This window comes from Mytilus trossulus, chromosome 4 (genome assembly GCF_036588685.1).
Source record: "Mytilus trossulus isolate FHL-02 chromosome 4, PNRI_Mtr1.1.1.hap1, whole genome shotgun sequence".
Taxonomy (NCBI): domain Eukaryota; kingdom Metazoa; phylum Mollusca; class Bivalvia; order Mytilida; family Mytilidae; genus Mytilus; species Mytilus trossulus.
Genome location: NC_086376.1, coordinates 83480555 through 83508158, shown reverse-complemented (window position 1 = coordinate 83508158; position 27604 = coordinate 83480555). Strand labels below are relative to the sequence as shown.

The following is a 27604-nucleotide window of genomic DNA, read 5'->3' as shown; positions in this document are numbered from 1 at the left end:
AAGACAAAAACAATTCGGGATGAACTAGTTTTTAAAATGACAGCAAATATATCTGCTTCACATGTGTACTGAATCGGAGTTACCGGAAAGAGTTCTTGCAGTAAGTAAAGAGCGATGAATAACGAACGAAGACACTGGAACATATTGCCATTCATGTTATTCTGTGCTAGTAGTAATAATTAACAATATCTTATGATGATGTCACTATTTTGATCTGAGCGTCACTGATGAGTCTTATGTAGACGAAACGCGTGTCTGGCGTATGAAATTATAATCCTGGTACTTTTGATAACTATTTACACCACTGGGTCGATGCCACTGCTGGTGGACGTTTCGTCCCCGAGGGTATCACCAGCCCAGTAGTCAGCACTTCGGTGTTGACATGAATATCAATTATATGGTCATTTTTATAAATTTTCTGTTTACAAAACTTTTAACTTTTCGAAAAACTAAGGATTTTCTTACACCAGGAGTAGATTACCTTAGCCGTATTTGGCACAACTTTTTGAAATTTTTGGTCCTCAATGCTCTTCAACTTTGTATATGTTTTGGCTTTTTCACTATTTTGATCTGAGCGTCACTGATGAGTCTTATGTAGACGAAACGCGTGTCTGGCGTATGAAATTATAATCCTGGTACTTTTGGTAACTATTTACTTTTACAATTCATTTGAAAAGGCTTTTAGCGAATTAAAATTGCTCAAGCCAACATGCGTTGTAGTATGCATTTGCATTGCTCTTCTGAATTGAATGATTAAGCTTTACCTTAGATTTTAAATGTTAAAGTCTAGTTTGAATTAACTTTGATTTCATTTTGAACGGTTTTGAAGTTTCTGGACACAATAACCACAACACAATTGACATTTCATTTTTATTTGAAATATTTATTGTTGGAATTGCTTTAATTTCTCTGACAAATAACGACAATTAACAGTATCCTTATAACTTTGTAACAACATGTTATATTACTAATGAAGAATGTCGCTTGCATCAATCGTGTAAATTCATTAATGTCAGCTATCTTCTATCGACATGAGTTATCTACCTTGCTTAGAAAGAAATGGCATGCTATGACAGTTGTAAAGTTTTAATGTCCATTTTCTCTTTTACGTTTTACAGACAGAATCTGCGGTCGCTGTCATTATCTTAAAAGCGTCCCAGTTTCTCGATTCAGTACATTTAGCCGTAGGCACTTGTTTTCTGTCCATATCAATCATTGAGCCCCTGTGATAACCCAGGTTTTTGTGGGGTTGGTGTTGCTCAGTCTTTAATGTTCTGTATTTTCTTTTTATACTGTTGTTTGTCTTTCCTTTTTATACTGTTGTTTGTCTTTCCTTTTTATACTGTTGTTTGTCTTTCCTTTTTATACTGTTGTTTGTCTTTCCTTTTTGCTATGGTGTTGTCAAGATTGTCATACTCTTCTATTTTTCTCAACTAATCTCATTCACTTTAGCATTCATACGATTTCAGCAACGATCACTCCATATTTATATATGATATCGTGGTTTAATAGTACTTAAATGACCACTTGAACATAACAAGTATTTAGGTAAACAACATAACTGTTCAAATTTCTCTATCACGTAGAAAAAATATTAAAAGATGCAATCATTCTGTTAAAATAAAAAAAATTAACACGCATGTAAAATATCATATTTACACGCATGTTGAATAAAATATGTACATGTCTGTAAAATAACAGGTTTAAACGCAAGCCATGTGAATTAAGTAAAATAACATTTTTTTTCAACTTTTTAAAACTATTATAACGCACAGAACCTTAGCAGAATAAAACAGAATAAAATGTGGTCAGCAGCTGGTAATACTTTCAATCCGAAACTTCTTGGTCTGTAATTACCTGTAGATGATTAAACAGATATACATGTAATTACAAATATACCTATATCGGAAATATGGGTCCTCAATGATCTTCGACTTCGTACTTTTTGTTTTGTCTTTTTTATGCTATTAACTTTATTGATTCTATCGATCGATACTGATCAGTGTTTTGTGCACGAAACGCACGTCTGGTGTACACAATTTTAATCTTTATAATGTATCTATGATCATGATGAGTTCATGCATGCACATATTAGCTTACGTTTTAAAAGCAGTCTTCTTTACAGAAAACTCAATGGATGTTTGTTAACTTCTTCAAAAAGTCTTTCGATTTTGTATATTTTTCTTATCAACTAACATAGTTATGCTCTTCAACTTTGTACTGTATTTGGCCTTTTTAAATTTTTAATTCGAGCGACACTGATGAGTTCTTTGTAGACGAATTAAACGCAAATCTGGGATTCAAAGCTTTTTTATTCTGGTATCTGATGAGTTTATTTTTGTACGGTTTTATTACAAACATTCAGTTTGTGTCAATTTTTCTACCTAATACATAAATGGCATTAGCCATGCAGATCTGTCACAATTTTTTCGACTTTTGGAGTTTCAATGATCATCGACTTTGTTTTCTAATTTTCATCCTTTATGTGTTCTTATGTGACCCTATATAGAAGAATTGCATGGTTGGCGTACTATATTAACCTTGTACGAGTTTGATGTTAAAATAACATATGAAGTCGAGGACAGATTATTCAGCAATGCAATGAAAAACATCACTGGTGTCGTAAAAGATACCGATGAGAATATTAAAATTCAAAGGCAATAACGAATATTTATCCCCTAATAAAGAATAAAGACAAAAACAATTCGGGATGTACTAGTTTTTAAAATGACAGCAAGTATATCTGCTTCACATGTGTACTGAATCGGAGTTACCGGACAGAGTTCTTGCAGTAAGTAAAGAGCGATGAATAACGAACGAAGATACTGGAACATATTGCCATTCATGTTATTCTGTGCTAGTAGTAATAATTAACAATATCTTATGATGATGTCAATTCTCATATATATTTGCTTTCAATTTGTGTACTTTCGTTTTGTCAAAAAACATTATTTACCTCTTGTCGACTGTCCATTTTTCTGTTTCTCAGGTCGTTTCTTATTTTCAAAGACTTCGTATGAAGGAAATTCATTAGTTTGTTTGAGTGTTGGAATAAATTTGGTTGTTGAAGGTGGTGGCTTTGTTAATTCTACAGCTTCTACAATATTATGAAACATATTTAGCATTATTCCAATATAACAGAATCAAAATATAAAAATTATATGTTCTAGCTTACATTTTGTGTTCACTCGATGGAAGTTCAACACTCGTTGATCAATATCCAAAGAAATATCGGCCTTTTGTCAGTATGATAAACGCCTTAACCAACTATTTAGACCATTCACTGAATCCTTCATAATGAATTCCATATTTCGCCTGACGTGCCGAGATGAAACAACGATTATGTTTCATAAAGGGAAGGCGAAAGATGCAAAAGAGTAAAATATATAAAACTGAAAACTTAGCAGCCTGAACGCCACAGAAAACTTGGTGTGATATTCAAGTGATACCGAAGGATAAGCAGATCCTGCTACACATGTCACAGCCGTCATGTTGCTCATCTAAGTACAGACCGGTTGATAAGTTTAATTCGGTAGGTCACATTCGATAGAAATCGAACGGGATCAGGGTTGCGACAATTGGAACATGAATAGCGTGTTCAAATATTCCATATGACCGAGAGGTTTGGCTAGCTATAAATCCAGACTCAACCCACTATTTTTTTTTTATTAAAATGCCATAAACCAAGTCAGGAAAATTGTAGTTATCAAATAGTGCAATTCTTTGTTTGTTTGCGTTTGTTTTTGTAGCAGTTTAGTGTTTTTGTTCTTCTGTTGTTTTCCTCTTATAATTGATGTGTTTGCCTTTGTTTTTGTCTGTGACCCGGATTTGTTTTCATTAAATCGATTTATGTCTATCGAACAGCGGATAATTGCCACTTAACCTATTAAAACACTCGATTCAATAGCAGCTTTGTTGTGAAAGCAACACTGTACCAAGGAAATCATGACAGGAAATACAAGCCTTGGAATATCGTATCATTTGGGAAATAGAAATTTAAAGTCACTTGACGCTTTAATCATCTCTTTTGCCGTAAAGCTTTTTATCAAATGACCCTCATTATAAAATCCTAGATGTAAGTCAAGATATGAGACACAGCTGATTGTCTTTTGTATTCTTTATCTCAAGTTCAATGTTATATTTGCGTTCAGCATAGTCACCAAACTTAATTATTTAGTGCAAATATTAAACATCTTTATAGCAGTGTGGGAACATAACATATAATGCTAACTTCTTTTTTCCTTGTCTTATGAAGCTCATAAATGAAGTCTGCATCAGATAAATAAATGAATAAGTCGCAAGCCAAGGACATGAACACAGTTGGTTCCATTGGGAATGCCGATTGTTGTTGAAACGTAAATTAAGCATCCTGATAATGTGAAATTCAAAAGAATTTTAATTTTCCTTGGAGTTCAGAATGATTGTGATTTGACTTTTTGATCAAATCATAGATTTTTTTTTTACAATGATTGATTTCTCCATTCCTCCCTACCACATGCTTTACTTCTTTTCAAATTCCTTTTTTTGAAACAAAGCAGAACCAATTCTTCCGTATAAGGTTACATATTAAAATATAGTAGATAAACTTGTCAGACGGGAATTTAAGAGAGGGCATTAGTCCCACTTCAATTGGGAAATAAGGTAAATTATTTTAAGCATAAAATCGTCCGCTTATATTGGGAATTATGCTCATACTTTTCGAAAATCATAGATCCTACTGATGGCTATAAGGTAAGTGTTTGTTTCCTATATGTAAGCAATGAACGTTGTTGTCCCAGGAATAGATTACATTGGCTGTATTTGGCATAAGTTTTTTGGAATTTTAGGTCCTCAATGCTCTTCAACTTTGTACTTGTTTGGCTTTACAACTTTTTGATCTGAGTCTCATGTTGACGAAACGCGCATCAAGCGTATTAAATTATAATCCTGGTACCTTTGATAACTATTTATACCACTGAGTCGATGACACTGCTGGTGGACATTTCGTCCCCGAGGGTATCACCAGCCCAGTAGTCAGCATTTCGGTGTTGACATGAATATCAATTATATGGTCATTTCTATATTTTTTTTGGTACAAAACCTTGAACTTTTCAAAAAAACAAAGGATTTTATTATCCCAGGAATAGATTACCTTGGCCATATTTGGCACAACAGTTTGGAATTTGGGGTCCTCAAAGCTCTTCAACTTTGTACTTGTTTGGTTTAATAATTATTCAGATCTTAACTTTATTGACGAGTCTTATGTAGACGAAACGCGCTTCTGGCGTAATAAATTATAATCCTGGTACTGTCTTCACTTTTTATTTATTACTGTGCATAATAATTTGATGAAAAGTTTGAATACATCAGGACTATGTCAAGAGAGTTAAAAATAATATTCATTCATTATGTTGTATTAAGCTACTGTACTTACCATATAAAAGCATAGTCTCTTTGTCTTTCCCAAGACTATTGGAAGCAACACATGTATAATTTCCGTAATCTTCTTTTTGTATATTATGAATATTAAGATCTAAAATTGTTGTATGTATATCATAATAATCTTCACTCACGGCTGTTCGATACTTCATGTTGTTATCTATCGGAATTCCATTCCGTTGCCATTGTAAGAGCTGGCTCGGATTGGCTCGTACAATACACTGTAGTATTGTATCTTTGTAGAGATACTGTGAAAAACGTCGGTTTGGTAATTCAATTTCTGGACGAACTGAAATCAATATTAGTTAAATACGATAACATATAAAATTATTTCCTTTAAATTATCTATCATGTAACATTTTCTTTACGACGGGTGCCGTATAAGGTGCAGGAAATGTTTACCCTTCCGGAGCATTATGATTGCACTCCCGTTTTTTTTGTGGAGTTCGTGTTGATTCTTATTTATTATTTATAACTGTTGAGCACAAAGTATTCAAAATCAAAATCAGTATTTAGTTTGGTTTTAAACCTTATAAAAGAGGGACGAAAGATACCAGAGGGACAGTCAAACTCATAAATAGAAAATAAACGACATGGCTTAAAATGAATGAAGACAAACAATAGTAATCATGACACAACACAGACAACCTTAAATAAGCAACACGAACCCCACCAAAAAAATCCGGAAGGGTAAGCAGGTCCTGCTCCACATGTGACACCCGTCCGGTAAATAGTCTAATTCGGTAGGTCACATTCATGAAAGTGAAGGGATTGTAGTTACGACGTAAGGAACGTATCCGATATTATTTGTGAAACAGTTATTCCAATTATAACGTTCAACCAATTCGTGATGGTGTCCGTTAAATTTACGAAGGGATGATTTCAACTTAACTATTTGGAACTCTTGGTTTGATAGCTTCTTTGTTAGCAGCAACTTTCTATTAAGAAAATTATGATAGGAATGCAAGCACGGGAATATCGTATAAAATATCAAGTCATGCGAAATGTACGAGATCTACAAGTTTAAATATGCTGTTGCTTTATTGTCATTTTTTATGTGTTTTTAATGATAGGGAAATAATATTTGCGATTTTGACGGTTCCTTTATTGCAGTAAAAACATATAATCATGCATACTGTCTCCAATAATCTTAATCTCTTCGATAAATTTTAGTTTAAACCTAGGATTTCCATCAGTTAGTTACAATGTATGTCTTTTTTGAAGTGCAATCATTCTAGTTCCATAATAATTCTATTTAATTGTTTTTTAATCTTATGGTTTTCTTGAAACAAGAATTAAAGACAAAAAACAGAAACATAAATATTGAAGTGGATGATCATTAAATCGATTACACAGAAATCTACACCTTAATTTTGATTTTTGAAGTAGTGAAATCTTCAACACCTTAGCGACCATTAAACATCGAAAAATAAATACGTTGTCAGAAGGATATTCCACACTTTTATTGATGTTTAACATTGAGTGTAATAAAAATTAAAATACAGTTCTCTATAGTGTTCATTGTAATAAAAGAAGGCGACAGTATTTTAAAGAGTGGCCAACGTAGATACAAATATCTTGTCCTGGGGAGGGATAAAATGTACTTTGTAAAAACTCACTCTGATTCAAACAAAAAATTCTTTCAATTTGACATTTATATCAAGATGATTGATTTTTTTTTATCGATACCATATTTGTTATGTTTTAAAAACTATCGGCATTCCCATGGGAAACAACTGTGCTCCTATCCTTGCAGACTTGTTCATTTATTCATTTGGTATCCATTTGTTTTAATGTGTAAAAATTAAATTCACAAAAATACTGAACTCAGAAGAAAATCAAATCGGAAAGTCTATAATCACATGGTAAGAGCAAATGATAAAACACATCAAAAACAATAACTGACATATTCCTGACTTGGTACAGGCATTTTCAAACGTAGAAAATGATGGATTAAAACCTGGTTTTTATATCGCTAAACCTCTTACTTTGTACGACAGCCTCATCAAATTCCGTTATATTTACAATGCTGCATGAACTTAACAGACATAATAAATAAAATAGTGAAAATATGGGTACAGCAGTCATCATCGTGTTGCAATTTTAAAATAAACAATTTCGCGTGTCTGACGTCAGAAAATTTATACGTCACATATTTTTTTCGTTCAATGTTTATACAATTTATTTTAAAATTTCACATGAGCAATGTTAGCATACAGGGTTAAAAAAACTAAATGAATGTTGATGTAGGATCATGAATGAAGAACGTAATTTCATATATATTCAAGTGAATATTTCGACATGCATCCTTTTAAGTTGACCCCAGTTAAGTTGAGATGGTGCCTATGTGTTCATCATGTGATCCATTTATTAAAAAGTAAAGGATGTCGACATTAAAATTGTAACAAGGAGCTACCGGGAATAAGAATTTCTTTGGCTATATATCACTAAACCTCTTGTGTTTGAGCTAGGGACTTTCTTTTGAATTTTCCTCGGAGTTCGGTATTTTTTTATTAGATAAATTGTAAACCTGGTCGTCTGAGAAATGGTCATTTCTATAGTAACAAGTCAATTTTGTTTTATTCCGATTTTGATTTAAATGAGAAGACAGGAGATATAATTTTGGCCAAAACGAAAAACACATAAACCCGCTTCCCACTGATAACTTTACGTTAACTCCGACATAACGTTATTGATCACGAGTGTGATATTGATACTGCTGCAAATTTTGAACTTCCTGAAAAATATATTTTTAACTTTTCATTCATGTAGAAATTAATGTTTCGAAATCTATACTATTTTTTTAGAAGGTTATGTGTTAATGCTTATAACGGAACATAACATTATATAGGCAAGTATAACCCTCCAAAATGTCAAGTGACTATTTTCACTTTTCATCATAAATTTTGTTTTCCAAATGACAAATATCTACACGAGCTCGAGGACCTAAAGTATCGTAAAAGTCTGAGAAACAAATATAAAAATGAAGATGTGGTATGATTACCAATGAGACAACTGTCCACAAGAGACCAAAATGACAGACATTAACAACTATAGGTCACCATACGGCCTTCAACAATGAGCAAAGCAAATACCGCATAGTCAGCTATAAAAGGTCCCGATATGACAATGTGAAACAATTCAAACGAGAAAACTAATGGCATTATTTATCTAAAAAGATGAAAGAAAAAAGTTATAAGTCTGGTAACTTTGATGAGTTTTTGTAAACTATATCTGTTTACAATGTACATTTTATTTTCACTCTATCTATATCATTCGTTTTATCAGCAGAGGATTAAAATCATACTTACAAATGACTTCGACCTCTATTTGATGTGAATCAGCTTTGTCAACTCCGTTAAATGCGATACATTCATAAGTCCCACCACAATATCTGGAGATATTATGTATCAATAGGATTTCACCAGGCTCTACCACTGCTGAAATAAGATTTAAAAATCTAAAGTTCCTTCAAATATTTGGATTTGAACGTTCACAAGGTGAATGTAGATCCAGAAAAAAACACTTTAGATACAGCATATTTTATATGTTATTTTCATTATTTAGAAAGTTTACATTCAATAAAACTTATTTCAACCAGTATTGTTTTCATTATCTAGATGTTTCGCGTTTGTAGAAGAACTTACCAATCCCCATTTGAAATAGAGCATCACTGAGGAGGCTTTCGCCATTCGGAGGATTCATGAGGTACATATGTGTACTTTTTTTTATGTTGTATTATGGATTTTTCAAACGGTTAACATTGACTTTAAGCCTGATTCATTGTTTATGCCAAGAACTCTACTTACAGTAATATTTTTTCTATGATTAACAAAGGCAAAAATTCAAATCGTCACATATATGTATTTTAATGAAATATGTTTAGTGTCCCAATTATTGACTCACAATTGAAGGTTTTTACCTTTACCTTCTTTTGTTTCTTTTCCGAATGAAGTCTTTGGTATATGTCTGAACCACTGCACTGTTGGCGTAGGAATACCAGTGGCATTACAGATAAGTTGTACCGTCTTACCTTCCTCCTCTTCCATATCATGACTTGTGCCATGATCAATGATCCTTGCTGGCACTGTAATGCATGTTTACAATACATTTCATTATTCAAAGTGGTAAGAAAATCATTGATCACACAGAAATTAAAAGTCTGAATTTAATAGTCTCCTAAATAAAAGAAATATACCCAAATATGCCTTGAGGGCAGCTGTGTTTCCACTTCTTTCCTTTTTATATATATAGGACTCTAAATTGCGAAAGGGACGCTAAAGTACGATAATCACGCTAACGTGAGATGGTCTACGCCAAAGTGCGATGCTTCCATACGCTAAAGTTCGATGGTCCGCGAAAATATAGACGTTGAAAAAAATAGTTCGATAATGACGTTAACAATCGTTTATACATACTAAAAATGAACATGCCAGGAGATAGATTAGGAATATTTGATTAATGTTTTCATGCGCGTAAACTATAAATTGTCTGCTAATACAATAGTTCGTACTGTACATTGAAGAAAAATAAAAACATGTATTTGTACTCGCTACAAAAAAGGAGAAAGCTCGGCGAACATTGCATTTCTCTCGTATTTAGATTAACACTTATACAAATAAATGTTGCACATTCTGACATTGAACAAATTTCGTATTTCTAATTCTCGATGACAAATGTAAGGGAGGTTGTAACATTAGTGCGAACGGCAATCTACACACCAATTATCGAAATATTCAAATCGCTCCGAATTGTTACAAATTCATTTTGCATGAAATATGATATTTGCAAAACATAAATTACTTTATAGCAATTATAACTTGGTCGGACTTGTTACTTTAGAAACAATCACTTCACCCTACCGGTAAATTGTAAAGCCTATCACATATGTTATATCATAGGAAACTAGCTTTATGTTTTAATACTTCGAATCTTACCCTTTGGACCATCGCACTTTAGCGTGATACACGATCATACCTTAGCAAACACACAACCATAGCACTTAAGCGTATGGAAGCATCGCACTTTAGCGTGAGTCCATCGCACTTTAGCGTGACCATCGCACTTTAGAGTATCATCACACTCTAATGTCCTACATATATACTCCAGACCAAGTCTATGGACTTAACAACGATTGACCTTAGCTGATTAGCCTAAACGGCTGACTTTTGCAAAACATGTCATTGCTAAATCAATGGGAAAACGTTTACTTCTTTCTATTCAATGGCAAACGTACATAAAATTGGTGTATATATGTTATGTTTATAGCCTCTCATGAGTGTACACGAATGATTCACCAATATTTAATCTTAAAAAAAGAAACGATTTTAAAGGTGAACTTTAAATAATGTCACGATAAAAGTAGAAGTAGCCGTTTGATTAAGTGTAGAATTCCAAGGAACAATAAAACACAAAAGAAGTAGAATGACAGCGCCCTAGCAAAATAAAAACTGATCAGAAAAATCCTTTATATATCAACACGAATACCCCCTAGAAAACAATAAAACTGATCTTACCCCTGCTCCGGAAAAAGACAACGATTTTCCTTAGCAGTGAACCAAATCAGAAAACGAGTATGAATTTTGCATTGCTATACGATGTGTCTCGGTCTTTTTACATCCAACATTCATGTATTTGTTTTTTATGTTTCTGTTATGGTTTCGGTTGGATAAAATGGCACGTTTCAACGTTTGTAGTAGAATAGCCTTTCAATACCATTATTGACAAACAAATTGTTTGGACTGCGTTGTGAAAAAATTGCATGTTCCTTACGTAAGTTTGTCACTATTTGTGATGTCCTGTAGTGTCAGTCGTTAATGAAAAATGTTTCTTGTTGTTTTGTGGTTTACTTGTGTCTTGTTATATAATATATGTTTTTGCGTTTCTCTGTGTTGGATTTTCTTGCGTGTGTTTGTGCTGTATTTCTGTCACTTAGTTTTATCATTTTCACTATATTTTTTTAACATTGTCATATAAGCAGAAAGTTGGGCTAGCCATTAAACCAGGTTAAATCCACCATCTGTCAGGGATGTTGTAGTTATTATTATTAAATAGTTCGTTTCCATGTATGTTGGCGTTTGTTTTTGTTGTACTTCGGCGTTCCTGTTGTTCCTTTGATTTCCTCTTTTAGTTGGTGTTTTCCCTCGGTTTAAGTTTGCAGCCCAAACTCGTTTTTCTCTCTATCGATTTTTTACTTTTGAACACCTGTATAATACTGTTGCCTTTATATAAGTATATAAGGTTATGATACTAACCAAGTACCTTTAAATAAACCTTCTTAGTTTGAACAGGATCTGTATTGATTGAGCAAGAATACACTCCTTCGTCGTGATGCTGAATTTCTCTAATATAAAGAGTCCAATCATTTAAACTATTTCGAGGTAAGGCTACCCGAGTGTCATCAATAATTCTCTTTTCTACGTTAGTTAAAACCTTATTTTCTGGATTTAGCCAAGCTACCTGAAAAGAAAAATATAGAATAATATAATATAAAATTCCAAACACGGGTCAGATACAGAAATCAGAAAGTAGCTATCACTGATCATAGAATCATCATAGATAACAAGAATTTATTCAATTTGCGCCAGACGCGCGTTTCGTATACAAAAGAAGCAATTGTGACCTTCGAAAACAACTTTAAATTTGATTTCGGAAGAAACAATCAGAGTCGAAACCAGATTTCTTTATGCCTGAAGATATGACTAATCTCCTCTATTGAATTTCTTTGTCTCTAATACATAATGCATAATTTTACACAGTTAAATCTTTTTACATGGACCCTAATAAAAAACCCTAACCAAATTAACATTTATATTTAACTTACTGTATGCCATAAAGGGAGTTTATGCATTGATTTAATCTTTCTGTTTTTGAAGACAAACATGCCTTCTAAGTAAGAATAATATAACACCTCCGTCTTACTCTTCGTTTCTATGTAATTTTGGTTGATTGCAGATGTCACTTACACATTTAATCGACGTTAATTAAAATCACCCATTACAATGCCCGTAAATTTAGGCATTGATGAAATAAAACGTCAATTTCCATTACAATTGATTATACGTTAAGTGTTACTACACTCAAGTGTCGTGTCTTTCAAAAAGGTAATAAAAACAAATAATTCAAAAGACTTCGATTTTTTCCATTGGAAATATTAGTTAATATGATTATGTCTTATATGATGTGCTAGTTCTTTATATTACCAAGTCAGTCATGAATAGCCTAAAGCTGACGCAGTTTGACGTTCAAGTGTAAGAAAATGGATGTAATAAAAAGAATTGCCAGAAACACGACTGCAACTAGCACATTGTAAAAACGTCACAATAAAATTTCCTGTTTTTTCTCGAAATTTTATGTTATATATTTAATTTACCAGTCTTTCAAATAGGACTGTTAACTATTTTATCTTAGTAGACAGGTTTGTATAATGTTAAGCTCTCTTTATCAAAGATACTATTGGCATTATGAAGATCAATTCCTATGTTTTTTTATATATATCTTTCATATTTATTTTTCAAATTTGTGATATTAACATCGGAAAAAAACACATGGAGCTATACGAGAAAGTTTAATTTTCGAATACAATGTGTTAATACTGTTTTAATCGTTGTTTCATTAATTATTTTCGACCACATCATAATTTATGCATGCACTTCAAGTGACTGTGTTCAATTCCTTTCTTTTCTTTTTTCATAATCTTGTCTATGTCACAAGAAAAAAAGAGCATCTAGAAACTTAGCTACGTATGGCGTAGATTTGTATTTATCTTATGCCTTTGTTAGCAAGAAGTAGTAAAAGGATGGAAAGATAGGCACTTTAAAATAATTATATGATGTTTGTATTATCATTCCAATTTGGAACTTCTAATATCCCTCCGACGTATCTAAATACGATTTCGTTTATAGGGGTTCGTGCTTTTGTTTTCTATATAATTGTGTATTGATTGTTGATTGTCTGATAGTTCTTTTTCTTTTGGCCATTGTGATGTATGTTTCTTACAATTTGACTTTTTTAAATGCTAATTGCTATTGTATCCCTTTTATCACAAAATGCAAATTCTAAATGGATGGGGTAGATTTAGTGCATACAATTTAAAATCAAGTTAAACATATCTGAAGTCTTCAGAATATTTAGATATATATGCATTTATATAAATACTAACTTGCATAGGATGTAAACAATCCAAAATGGATAAAGGCAACAGTAGCATACCGCTTTGCGATAGTCATAAATCGATAAGGTGAAAAGAAATCCTGGTCCCAAAACAAAAACCGAGGGAAACTCCAACATACATAGAAACGGATTTTATTTTTATAACAAATGCCAAATTACTGACTTGGTACAGGACTTTTTAAGAAAACCTTTTATATGACAAATACCGCCAAAATGACAACACTAAACATAATATTTTTGTCGGAGATGGTGCATTGTTTTTGAAACTTGCAACGGGAAAAGTTTCGAGTTGCTCAGTCTTTGTTTTTTAATGTTAGGTTTTGTTTTCTGTTGTTTGTCTGTCATGTTTTTTGTTTGTTTTCAGCAATTGCATTGTCAGTATATGTTTGAATGTCCCTTTTGTATCTTTCGAATGTCTATTATCACAAGAATAGCATTACAAATAGTACGATTTCGGTAGTGTTGATTATTTACGACTTTGATGTTTTCCCTATACTCATGTTTTCTATGCACAATGCAACATATTTACTTCTTCACTAAACTCGATGTTAAATACAATTGATGTTTTACAAACTCATCTTTTTTCCAAAAATATACAATAAATAGTTATAAAAATATGGAATTTTGACCTTGTATTCTCCTCTGTAGTCGACTGTACAATTCATAAAAGCTGTTCTTCCTTGTATTACTGTTAAATTTATTGTACTGGTATCAAATACAGGCATAAATCTAGCGCCATCTTGTTGAATTGTATATGGAACTGAAATAAAACATTAGAAAAATATTACAGATAATTACTTCAATAGTTATCAAAAGTACCAGACTTATAATTCGCCTACATAAAAACTCACCGTGGAGCTCGGCTCAAAAAACGTGTACTTATAAAGCCAAAAAAAGTACAAGGTTGGAGAGCATTGAGGACTCATCCTTTTAAAAATCGTTAAACCATAGTTCTGTTACTTAACATTTTCAAATTACTAATAATGTACTCTAATTGAAATTGGACTATGTTATTTTCTTTGATAGTGTCAAAAATCTAAAGAAAGGAAATTAGATAAACAACAACTACAACAAAAGTTATGATATTTTACTGTGTTTGACAGCATCTTTTATGCAAAATTATTCGCAGCCATCTTCATAAATTGTTTAGTTAAGAATAATTCAAATACCATATTACACGTAACCTTAGTCGATATTTATATATCTCAGCTAGAAAATACTCGTTTTGTTTCCTTCATTCCGTTTAATGGTAAAATCTGCATGAAACGTCAACATGTCATAATTTACACTATTTGACCTCGTCAAGTTTTTTATTCAGTATTGCTTATCAGTTTAAGATACCATGGAGCTAAAAACTCTTCGAAACTTATTTCATTGTATTGTATCCAAAATAAAGTAAACAAATGTTTCTACCTAAATGGCAGATTACTTTTGTTATTTGTTCTTGTGTAATCGGGTATTTTCTAAGAAAGTCTTTTCACACTAAGTAACAAATGAGATTATTTAGTTCATCGTCTTTTCCAGGATCGATTATCGATGTATACAACTATCTATTAAACAGCAGGTATGTATTGCATAGAAGGTACAAGGAGAGAAAAACTCATACCTCGGACTGTAAAAGCTTTAACAACATTGATTCAATGATTAAGAAAAACACTAAGACATTTTTATCAGACTTGCCATATAAGTGCAGTTTGATTGTTTAATAGACTGGAATGTTTAAATAAGTAACGATATTGTCTTAATTGATGTCATTTGAATGTTAAGTTGTTAAAACACCCATGTTTGTTATGTATAATCGAACGAATTAACCTTTAAGAAGCAAATTGTTGTATGGATTCATATGAAGTAAGCTCTAGAACTAGTAGATATTAAAGAAGTGTGAGAGCTTGTACAACATATAAGAATTTTTATTAGATTTCTACATTGCAAACTTATTAGTACTCCTTCTGAACTAAAAGTATAAGATAATCTTAGGCTTAAAGATTGGAGATATGTTCAAGTTCACCCATGGATAAACTATTGGTCGTTTTAAATCTAAAGGAATGTGTAATTTCCAACAAACAAACAAACTATTCCAAAAAGATCACAGAACTAGCAGGACTCCAAAAACAATAATAGCCTTGTAAGAGTTAATAAAATTTACCTTACAAAGAATTAATTTATTAAGACAAGTAGATTAGAATAAACTCTTCAAATAAATTATCAATAATGTTTGTAAATCAACATTATATCATATTGTCAACGTATTAAATCATTTAGTATCCTTTTATTCACACCCAACATCAGGGTTTCCTCGGAGTCAAATCTTTTTCGCTTTCCTAGTCGCCCAAAGAATATATTTTTCGCCACCTTAATAATTTTGCCAACTAATGTGATTAAATCTAAGAATTTCTTTCTGTCTAAAAACAATCTGTTTGCAGCATTGTTGTGTAATCTCTTATGATTTTACATGATTTAAAAAAAAAATTATATAAGTAGTTATCAAAGGTACCAGGATTATAGTTTAGTACGCCATACACGCGTTTCGTCTACATAAGACTCATCAGCGACGCTCATATCAAAATATTTATAAATCCAAACAAGTACGAAGTTGAAGAGCATTGAGGATTTAAACTTCCAAAAAGTTTTAGAATATACAAACACTCAATACCAACAAACATTTACTTTTTAAAGATACTGTAAAATTGCAATATTAATCATGAAATCATCGTATTTGACTTCAATAAGTTTATCGGACTAACAGTGCTTGCTAGTTGTGTATTGTAGAGACAGAATCCGAATCAGACCTACTTTAAATAATTTCATCGTTCAAAAGAAGAAGTATGTAGGTTTCGATAAGTACAAAATATGGTACCTATTTCTCGATTAAATTTCAAAATGAAAAGCTTACACAGTGACGAAACAGTAATTGTCATTTTATGAAAAATGTACATGTTTTTGTACGTACATATATAGCGTTCTTTTCATTCAGTCACAAAAAGCACACTTCTTGTTTTCCACGAACTCAATAAAATCAGCATGAGTTTGTAGGATCGGATAAATATACCGCATGTGTCGAGAAAACAAAATCTTTTTTTTAAATTATATTTGTTATAACAAAAACTATATCGGACTTTTAATGTTGGGTTCATAATCGAACCACAAAAAAAAATATCATAAAGTTTTAAAATTCTTATAAAACTTGATTCCATCTTTATTAGATTCTATAGTGTTTCCAAGTTTATTTTTATTGTCTTTCATGTTTAAAGATATTAGTCGATATTTGACAAGATATACAGAATTTCGAACATTTCTGTTAAAGCTGAACACACGTTGACATTCTTTATTTTTGAAAGTAATTATGCTAGTAAAATGTACAGCCCAGAATGGTGAAAAAATGGTGATATACAAAATAATTACCATGTTAGTTTCCATACCAGTACTGTACCAGAAGTAATTCGTTACAATCTAAATATATATTGTTTTGGAATCTTCTTCGTTAGTTAATATTAGATTTGCAGAAATACACATTCTAATTTACAGAAGTTAAAATAAACCTGATTGCATGCCTCCTAACACTGGTGACAATAAGCAACTTCATTAGCTTCCAATTAACGTTGACCAAGCCTAGACACAAGGAAACATTTAAACCAATAAAATGTATCAATATTCCGCGTCGACAGGATAAACTTAATACCATAAATCTGTAGTACTTCTTATTTCAGGGACAGTTACTATCCGGTCATTAGTGAAACTATCATGCTTTATTTTAATTAGGTAGCTTCCGCCATAATCAATGACAAGAGTATTTACTATGGATTAAAAGAAAATGACAAATTATTGAGAACATGTATTTGTTTCTTTGTTTCTGGGAGAATGTAGGAGTTTCAGATTTTTAATATTGAATACAAAAATTACTGCATTCTTTATTCTATTTTTTTAAGTTACGACAAGTAAAATAGCTAAAATACCGAAACTACAAGGAAATATGAAATGAAAGTCAAATGTCAAAATCAAAAGATCAAACACATCAAACCAATGTAGTCATTTCCCTGACTTGGTACTGCATTTAGGAGAGAGATGGTGTAGCAACCAATCATATAGCATTTCACAAAAAAAATAGAAAACGGAACAATAATGCCCACCGTTCTTCAACTACACCAATAGGTTTGTTCAATTTTATCTCTCTACAATATGTGCAGGACAGAATAAAAGATCGGTCATCAGAAATGTCAAAAAAAAGTTAAACTGTTTAGCTAAAAAGAGATCAAAAACCTCCAAAACGCAAGAAATATTTTGGCAACGAGCATAACTGAAGAGACATGTATTGTCGAAATGCGCATCTGGTGCAAGAAAATTGGTACCGTTTATCTTATCACTACCACTGGTTCGATGCCTCTGCTGGTGGACTATTAGTCCCCGAGGGTATCACCAGCCCAGTAGCCAGTACTTGCATGAAAATACGGATTTTTTGTGTTATTAAAATTTACTGTTACAAAATTATAGAAATTATTATAAATTAAGGAATGTATCACCGTCGTGCAAAGCTCTGATTCCTTTCACGGATTTGGCTATACTTTTTGGACCTTTTGGATTATATCTCTTCATCTTTTATATAAGCTTTAGATTTCAAATATTTTGGCAACGAGCATCACTGAAGAGACATGTATTGTCGAAATGCGCATCTGGTGCAAGAAAATTGGTACCGTTAATCTTATAATAAGTCAAAACTATATTCGTTAAAACAACATATCATATCTATAGTTAGTGTAGTGATATCCATATTTAGCCTAGGTTCAGAATATAGATGTTAATTTGGAAGCTCTAAAAGCTCTTAAGGACCATGTTTGGTTCATTGAGAGAAGTCGGTTTGTTCCATGTTTTTTTTTTAATGGGATATTCAATAATTCAATTTTCATACTAGTCATCACTTCTATTATAATTGTGTCATATTTACATGGGATTTTTTCTTGGTTTTTAATTACTATTGTTGAAAGTTATGGTTTTAGAAATACAACGAAATTTAGGATATCCATCTAGTTAAAAATGAGCTAATATGACACTTCTCCTATAATTAGTTAGGTATATACCTTTTTCTAATAATCTCTTCTAAATGTAACATTCAGGTCAAGTTTTTCGCATTAGCTGCCTTCAAACTCCAGACGCGTAAAGTAACAGATTTAAATTGGTAATGAAATAATTATTTGCCTCTAAATGTTATATATATGTGTTTTTAATGTCGAAGACATCATTGGGTGGCCCGGATAATTATTTGTACATGCACGATCGGAAGCAATTTCTGTTTTTCTACAATAAAATTCATTTTAGCAAAGTATGTGACTGACATTTTATATCTTTGCCCTATCAGTCCTAAACACAAATTGATAAATGCATGAGATTTTATACTTCATACTAATTGTAAAATATTCACAAACATCATTGCTGAAGACAAAATCATTCTATTTTAAACATAGTTTTTGGATTGAAGAGATTTATTTTAAAACAAAGTATTTAATCTCAGTCGAGATTTTGATAATGTGGTGCAGCATCGATTCCGCATTCAATGATGCAATGTAAGATCTATATGTATCTATAAGAAATCTCCAAGAAGCATTTGCCATTTAAACCCCATAGAAAACTAAACAAACTGAAATGATTCGAAAATACGCAATCTGCGAAAAAAAAGTTATATGGCACCCGAGATCACCGGTAGTTTTTGGTGGGTTTCGTGTTTCTTATTATTTAGTTTTCTATGTTGTGTCATGCGAACTATTGTTTGTTTGTTTGTCCATTTTTAGCCACGGCGTTGTTAGTTTATTGTCGATTTGTGAGTTTGGCTTTCCCTCTGATATCTTTCGTCTCTCTTTTAAAACAAATGTACCACACTTCAAGGTTTAGAATCTACTCATAAAAGATACCAGGCTTATGATTGAGTTTAACAGGCATGCATTTTGTCTTCTTATTATAAGGCCTTATTCAATACGAAGGTCAAGAGGATGAAAATAAATTTTCGAAAACAGTTGGGTCTAATATGGTTTCGGATAATCTATGACTTGGATTGAAATTACAATCGTAAAACAATTCAGACGTGAAAAAACAACGACCTAATGGATTAACAAAACAATAGTCGAAAAAGAATATGTAACGACAACCACTGAATAAGAGGCTCATGAGAAGAGACAGGCACATACAAAATGTGGCGGGGTTTAACTTGTTAGCGGCTGCCCAACCATCATCTAGTCTAAAACTATATTGTAACAATGCAGTTTTGTGTAAAAACGTCGTAAACCGTCACAGAAAGTTATGACCTTTTGTAATGCCTCTCCCCATAACGTTAGTTTGGTTATTACCAAGCATAATTGTAAGAAGGTCATAATTGTCGACAAAAAAGGCAATGCAACCATATAATTTCCAATTCCTTAAAAGACTCTCATAATTAAAACACAACCAAAAGAAAGGACACTTATTATTCAATTATTAATTTAATCGTTTTCATTGTCATTTCAAAACCCTTAAAGTGTGTCATGTGGTATAATGGCCAGACGTATGACAAAGTATGATCTAAAAGTCTGAACACACGTTTATACTAGTGTACATTAAAATATCAGATTACTTTTCAAAGAATGTACCAATATAAACTACAGCTTTAATTATGAATTATTGACCGAAAGGAAATAAAATTAAGTTACAATTGCTAAAATCTACTTATTCCTCCAATAAAATAAATAATAAAGAAGACCCAATCAAATTCATCTCAATGACGTACTACCTTATGTCAGTATAGGTATTGCGTGTCGTCATTCAACCTATCATCGGTCGTATAGCTTTAAAAGGTATATGAAAGGCTCTATAAAACAGATAGCTTATTTGAAATTGTGGTTACGAAGGATACACAAGTCTTAAAAATAAAACGTTCATATAATTCCAATAATATTCAAGCTTATTCATCATTACGTTTTGGGACGATCATTTTCATTCTGCTTCTATCAGTATTACTTATGTCCAGTTATGAAGCAAAAACATTTGTTCACATTTTCATTGGCTTTAATAAAATTCATTCACACACACATATTACTAAGTGGGTGGATTATAAGGAATCAGATATTATCCAAATGAACTATTTGACGTATCATCAATGTAATCATATGATCAAAAATATATAAGATATATGTAATAAAATCAATGTTCATAATAAACTATTTCACAAAATTTTGAAAAAATAAATGTTTACATCAATAGTACTTGCAAAATCACTCCAGACAATATCTGGAAATGGGGAACCACTTATAGTTTATAAGATTCAAACAGTTCAAATTTACAGATTGAAAGAATGAACAACAAATATATTGATGCAAATACAGGCAACAGTAGTATACCACTGTTCAAAAGTCATAAATCGATTGAGAGAAAACAAATCCGGGTTACAAACTGAAACCGTGGGACACACATCAACTATAAGAGGAAAACAACAAAACAACAGAAACACTGAAGTGCAACAAAAACAAGCGACAATGCAACACACACAGAAACAAACTATTTGATAACAGCTGCCATTGTCGTATTGTCGGCTTTTCATACTCGTCATATTCGTATTTTATTTGTCTTTTAAATTGTTTTAATGCGATCGCCACTGATAAGTTTTATGTAGACAAAACCCGCGTCGGACACCTTGTATTTTTTAATGAGTTTTTTTTTAAATCAATGGGTCGATGCCAATGCAGGTGAACGTTTCGTCACTTCTGTCTTGACAAGGATTGTCATTGATAAGTTCCTTTTCTGTAAATCTAATCTACATGTTTATCATTATTATGACTATTCGAATTTGATTTGCGTTTTTAATAGTTTGGATCGAGCACAACTGGTGAGTCTCATGTACACCCGCGTCTGGCGAACCAACTTATAAGCCTGGTATCTAATATGAGTTTTTCCCAAATGTTGTTATCAGTAATTGTTTTATACCATCTTCAAGTGATGTTTATGAACTTGTATAGGGATGGACGCCAAAAAGTGACTTTAATAAGTAATATAATATTCAGATTAGCTTAGCAAAAATGTCTTATGAGTGAAAAAAATTCAAAAGGATAGTTCTGATTTCTTCTTTCACCAGACCAATTAATTCTTATTCTTTAATTTAATCTTTAATTTTGACATGACAATTCAAGAGCTGGTACAATTATATTTTTTTTTAATTTTGGTTTTGAATTGTCGACAAAAAAATCTTTTCTGATTCATAAATTCTTATGTTTTTTTCTAAAATCGATATCATACGATTTTTCTCTATTCTTTAAATCCTCCCTAAATTCAAAGAAAACGAGAAATGTAAAAGAGTTCTTTAAAATCGTACTTTATCCTAATTAATTGAGAGGTTTATTCTGAACCTTCTAAAGGCTTTGCATAAAAATGAAAGGTTTCTACTATTTAATCAACATGTGTATCTGAGACTTCAATTAGATGAACGTAGTTTTAAAAAAAAGTAAGATTTCAGTAGAGTTTTGTTAATGTATATAACAACGGGAAAGGTTTTAAATTTAGTTATATGTTAAACAAAAATATTTAAAACACTGTAAACTTCATTATGATGGGTTTACTTTGAAGTGTTTTGTGTGAAAAGGCTTCTTTAAAAAAAACTGCTGAAAAACAAATCGAGGATTTAAAAAAAATGCAAGTCACATGAGTTCAAACTGTTAAGAAGGGCTGTCTGCTTGGTTATCAATGTTGTATTACGTGTAATTTTAGTTTGTCTCTGTTGTATCTACTGGTGAAAGTCTTTGTCAAGTTAAGTCGTATTTGTATTTCAAACTTTCAAATACGCGGATCCTGGTATATTCAAATTCACATGTACCGATTGTTTATGAATGTTATAATGTCTTGGTGTTATGCAGAGTCATCGCTTTTATACGTTTAGTAAAAAAAGCACGTTTATAATTTCTATGCGTCACAGCGCTTTTCTAGATTTACCTTCATTAGGAATGCTCAAAGCCAAACCTTTGAAATCCGAAGATGTATAAGTACCGAAACCATTGAAGAGCTATATGACAAAAATACATAAAATTGATAGCCAAATTCATCTAGAGTCAAATTTGGCTGAGGGAGTTAAAACCTTAGTTTCTTAATAATTTCAAAATTTATAAACGGACAATTTTAGAAAAGTTTGTAAAATCATGTCAGTACCGAAGTACTGGCTACTGAGCTGATGATACCCTCGGGAACTGATAGGATTCTTAAATGTATTGAAAAGGGTTCACACAATGAGTGTCAAATATTGAACAAGAACTCATGAACTTCATAGTTCACATAAGGATTTCCGTTTATTTTGTGTGGCTTAATATTAAGTTTTATGTGAGGTGTTTTGTGTACTTTAACTTGACGTTTAATTGTTTTTCTATTAACCATGATGTTTTTCTGCTTTTTTAATTCATCCTTTTTGTTGCTAATCGCTATCTCTTCCTTTTTTAAATAGATTACCCCAGTAGAAATATTGTTCAGAAGTAAATTATCGGTTCAAAACGTTTTATGATGCAAAATATCCAATTTAAACTACCTTATTATAAGTTAAAGAAGTATCTAAGTTACACAAATTAATGACGGAGAGCTGGGAACTCTGTAGATTTTTTCTTGAGATGCTGTAATACAAACAGAGCGTCCGGAAGATAACGGGTAGCGTTATTTGCTATTTAATGGATGATTAAACATGAAAAGGCTAAACATTCATATATAGTTATGAAAGGTACCAGGATTATAATTTAGTACGCCAGACGAGCGTTTCGTCTACATAAGACTCATCAGTGACGCTCATATCAAAATATTTATAAAGCCGAACAAGTACAAAGTTGAAGAGCATTGAGAATCATAAATTCCAAAAAGGTATGCCAAATACGGCTTAGGTAATCTATGCCTGGGATAAGAAATTCCTTAGTTTTTCAAAAATTTCTAAGTTTTGTAAACAGGAAATTTATAAAAATGACTACATTATTGATATTCATGTCAACACCAAAGTTTATACAAGTCTCCAATTTACAAAAAAAAAGTGTTAAAAGACATATATGATTAAATTAAAAATATTGTAGTTCAAAGAAAATTTCACCGCAAATCAAACGGCTATTAAAAATATTTACATGATTAACTTTGCTTTTACATTTTGTGATGTATAAGTAAATACACGCACGTTCAGTTTTGTCCATGAATTTCAAGATTTAGAAAACCCTTATGAGGAAATAAAAGACTGCAAAAATCAAAGACTTTCAAAAAGTATCTTTTCATTTTCAAAGATCACTATTTTATCAGGACAGTAAGAATTCTCTCTTGCGATTGATTTTTTAGAGAAAGTATTTGAAATAAACGATTAAACAACGCATCGACATATTAACTTATCAATAAGAAAAAACATTTTGTACTGAGTTTGTTAAAATATTACCAAACTCGAATACAACAGCATAATGTCTTTGAATTCTGATTTATATACTAAGCTTTAAAAGTTTTCTGATTTTTATTTCAGTTTTTTTGTTGTTTTTTTGTTTTTTTATCTGAAAAGCAAATGTCAATGTTAGATCTACGTTAGAATCAAATAAATTCAGTACTACAGTTCAAAATGTGTTTTAGTGAAGTAATCAGAAAAACCAATATCACTATATATACTACAACATTGTTCAATATGAAAGAATAAACTGATAGACGGATACCGAAGAAAAATGGCGAACTACCTGCTAAATGCTAAATATTTTTTTTTCAAACAATGTCAAACATGTGAGGTACTAAATAACATTTAAATGCAAAGGTTACAATTTTAACTCTAAGATTAAAGATGTAATCGAATATGGAAATTAACGAGATGATGTGTGCAATAGTGTGTCTATTTGAGAAAAAAACAAGCTTTTAACAAGTCTACTTTATCAAAACAATTCTTTTGTTGTTAATATAATAATTGCAACAATGTTAGAGGTTTTGTAGTAAATTGTTGAATTGTCGATGGCATCAAAGTCTTTAAAACGCTGTAATACTACTACAAACAAATGAGAGATCATTACCAGTTCTAAATCCTCTTATAAAGTCCTTTCGGTTTAGTGTAAGAAGACATAAATTGATAGCTAAATGATTATAAGTCTTTTGAACAAATAAGTTCACCATCATCTGTTATGGTAAAATCTGCATCATTGAGAGCATTATTGTTTTATTGTTTAAAGACACAAATGTAATACCGTCGCAACCCCCCCCCCCCCAAAAAAAACGACTTAAGACAAACAGCGGTATATAAAACATTACAATTTTTTTTCTTCTAAAATGAGGGTGATATTAGTTACTCTGGATATGAAAGCACATAACCCTGCTACATCTGTCGGGAAATTGTTAATTTAAACTTGATAGAAGCCAGAGATGTCAAAATTTATCAAGAAGGACTTAAAACATTTAGCAAAGAACATGTATATACATTTGAGGACAATTTGGTTGAATGGCACGGATACAGCATCACATCTTAACCTAAACAAACTTCAGGACTCATCGTTCAACCTTCAAGACATCCATACTGTGTGACAAGCTGTTTAAATTTACTATCTAGAATTAAGTCAAATTGTAAATAATTTTAACAGAGACAAGCAGATCATCACTATTGAACTCTTAGAAGACACAAATCAAGAAGATATCATACGACAACCACTGACGAATCTTGAGTTGAAACAGAATTATAAAAAGGACACACAGTTTTACTACCTCCTCAACAATCTGTTATTTAGAAATGTTGACACTGGAATTGAACTTCAAAGTGTTATTACTGTTTATATTATACATTTTGATAAAATTTATGAAGAAACTTGATGGCAGTGAAAATATTCGACAACGTTTTTACTTTTAGGATAACAACAATTTGATTTCGTCAATTTAACATAAGATATATATTAGGTATCAATGTGCTTTGTTTAATATAGAGCATTTAATTTAAGATATAGCACGCCACTAAATAGTGTTTCTGATTAGATGATAAGGCTCATTCTGTTGCTTAAATATACTTGTGGAGTATTTTTTATTGTTTTTATTCGTGTTAACCGATCTGATATTGAGAGATATACATTCTTTAGATGGGTCTTCAATCGTGTCATGTTTATATCTCTTTAATAGTAAAACTTCATTTAAAATAGCACATTAAACGGAAACCTTCGTTAATGGTCAAACATGTTAATTGCCTTTATCAGAATATTATCTTTGTTTCCCTCATCTTTGTTAGGTATTTATCATTCTGTAAATATACTGAAATAACCTTGGACCAATACATTAACGACAAGCTTTGTGTTTAAATACCAGTAATTGTTCTAAATAATATTTATGAAAACATTTGTAATAGAAACACAATTTGAAATTGAAAAGGCGAGAATTATATATTTGATTAAAAATTATAGAAATTAAGTCAAAGAAAATGCCGGTGCGGTGCATCCACCTTTATTCATTATTGTACATGGCTATTTATATTTTCCGCCTATGTATTCGTATAATTAGCAAACCATTGTAAATCAACCTCTGGCCATTAATATAAAATATTCCCAAATGTACTGAAAATATTAAATTGTCTCTCGCCTAGTGGAGGTAGATTATGTTCTAGCTATTTTACTGGACTTTTATTACACAAGAAGTGTCATTTTATTTTCTCTGTCAAAATTCTTTTTACTACAAGTTGAGGAAATAATCTCATTTGTGTCCAGACAGTGGTAGCCGACGTAAGATAAAACCTACTTCGTTAAGTTAAACGTACAATGAAAACATGCATGTATATGTCATATTCTAACTTATAGTTGTTACTTCTACATAAACTCTTCGTAGATGCACAGCTTAAAAGTGTGTACGCCGGACGTGCGTTTCGTCTACAAAAGACTCACCGATGACATTCCTATCAAAAATATGTGTGTTAATTAAAATTTATTACGAAGATAAAGAACATTTGCTGTCATTCGTTTTGGCTTATATTTATTACTTCTAAGAAAGAATTGACATTTGATTTAATCTAAACATAATGAAGTTTTCTATTCCCTTATTCTTGAAAAATTAACGTGCTATTTTAATGCTATGTATCGTTGATAAACATATATGTAGCTTAATATTAATCAAAAATTAATTAAACACTTACCTAAAACTAATGTATGTAGATATACTAATATCAAATCTGTGTACATTGTTAAATCTCAGATCTCTAGAAAGTCAATTGCGTTGTCTTTTATGCCTTTGAGACTGTAAAGATTAGCACTGTTGGCACATTGATGAATTAGAAGGATTTTCTTAACTCGACTAACACTCACTTTAGTTTACAACGCAGTCTGAGAACACTCGAAAAAGTTGTCTTTTAATTTTAAATTTGATAAAGGTAAATCCCAGACCAATAGTTCTGAGTGATGTCTTCAGTACAGTTGGAATGGTAAAGATTTTTTCCTTGTTTAAGAAACAGTACGTGTTTACTGATCTGGAGCTTATAACAAAAAAGTTTCTTCTTATCCAATTTTCAGTTTTTAAAGTAGAATATTAATTAACCTTGTTAATTAATCGTATATATCGTACTTCGTAGAAATGATATAATGTAGTCTGAATACTTGACAATGTTAAAATACCTTCAGTGTATATCCGCTCGATCGAAGATATTAAACCAATTAACAGCGTCCTCACATTATAAGGTTTAATAAACTATTCTTAATTCAAAGATTGACTAAAAAAGCAATCCTGTGACCGATGACGCGACAAACTCTGGTCTCAGCTTGGTAATTAAATCTCTTTTGTGCAGCTCTTCAACAAAAAGCTTAATCGAGTAAGATAATATACAGACTATGTTTTCTTCGCATGTTATTCTGGCCTCCTACAGGTTCAGCTATCTCTTGCATTGTTAGCTTGATTTTATACTCTGGAACTCGGATACAAAGTCATTCATAAATAGAAGAAATCAATTTCTGTCATTATCATAGGTGTTTGTTACCTTTCCTCACAAAAATCTGATTCATAATTAAAAAAAACTTTCAGTGAAAAGTAGTAGTTATAATCGAATTTAATTCACCATCAATTA

The 27604-nt window shown here is 31.5% G+C and overlaps 1 protein-coding gene across 2 annotated transcripts; it reads right to left on the bottom strand.

Annotated features, from left to right (window-relative positions):
• Positions 1–926: 926 nt before the first annotated feature.
• On the bottom strand, positions 927–27604 carry LOC134714246 (limbic system-associated membrane protein-like). 2 transcript variants are annotated; one of them, XM_063575487.1, is made up of 8 exons: positions 26684–27604; positions 14220–14350; positions 11673–11877; positions 9341–9505; positions 8730–8858; positions 5414–5707; positions 2957–3097; positions 927–1857 (listed from the first exon to the last, which is right to left on the bottom strand). In XM_063575487.1, the coding sequence occupies exons 1-8, from the start codon at positions 26727–26729 to the stop codon at positions 1763–1765; spliced, it is 1206 nt and encodes a 401-aa protein (XP_063431557.1). In that variant the 5' UTR covers positions 26730–27604; the 3' UTR covers positions 927–1762. The 2 variants fall into 2 exon arrangements, with proteins under 2 accessions (XP_063431557.1, XP_063431558.1); XM_063575488.1 differs by having other exon boundaries at positions 9347–9505; positions 26684–27603.

Bases quoted from the DNA above. Each gene is read 5' to 3' on its own strand.
- LOC134714246 (XM_063575487.1), bottom strand. From the start codon at position 26,729: ATGTACACAGATTTGATATTAGTATATCTACATACATTAGTTTTAG. The intron at 11,878-14,219 runs GTCAAAATTCCA...TTTTCTTTTCAG, and splicing joins ACTACAGAGGAGAATACAAG to GTAGCTTGGCTAAATCCAGA. The intron at 1,858-2,956 runs GTAAATAATGTT...AATCATCTACAG, and splicing joins AAATGGACAGTCGACAAGAG to GTAATTACAGACCAAGAAGT.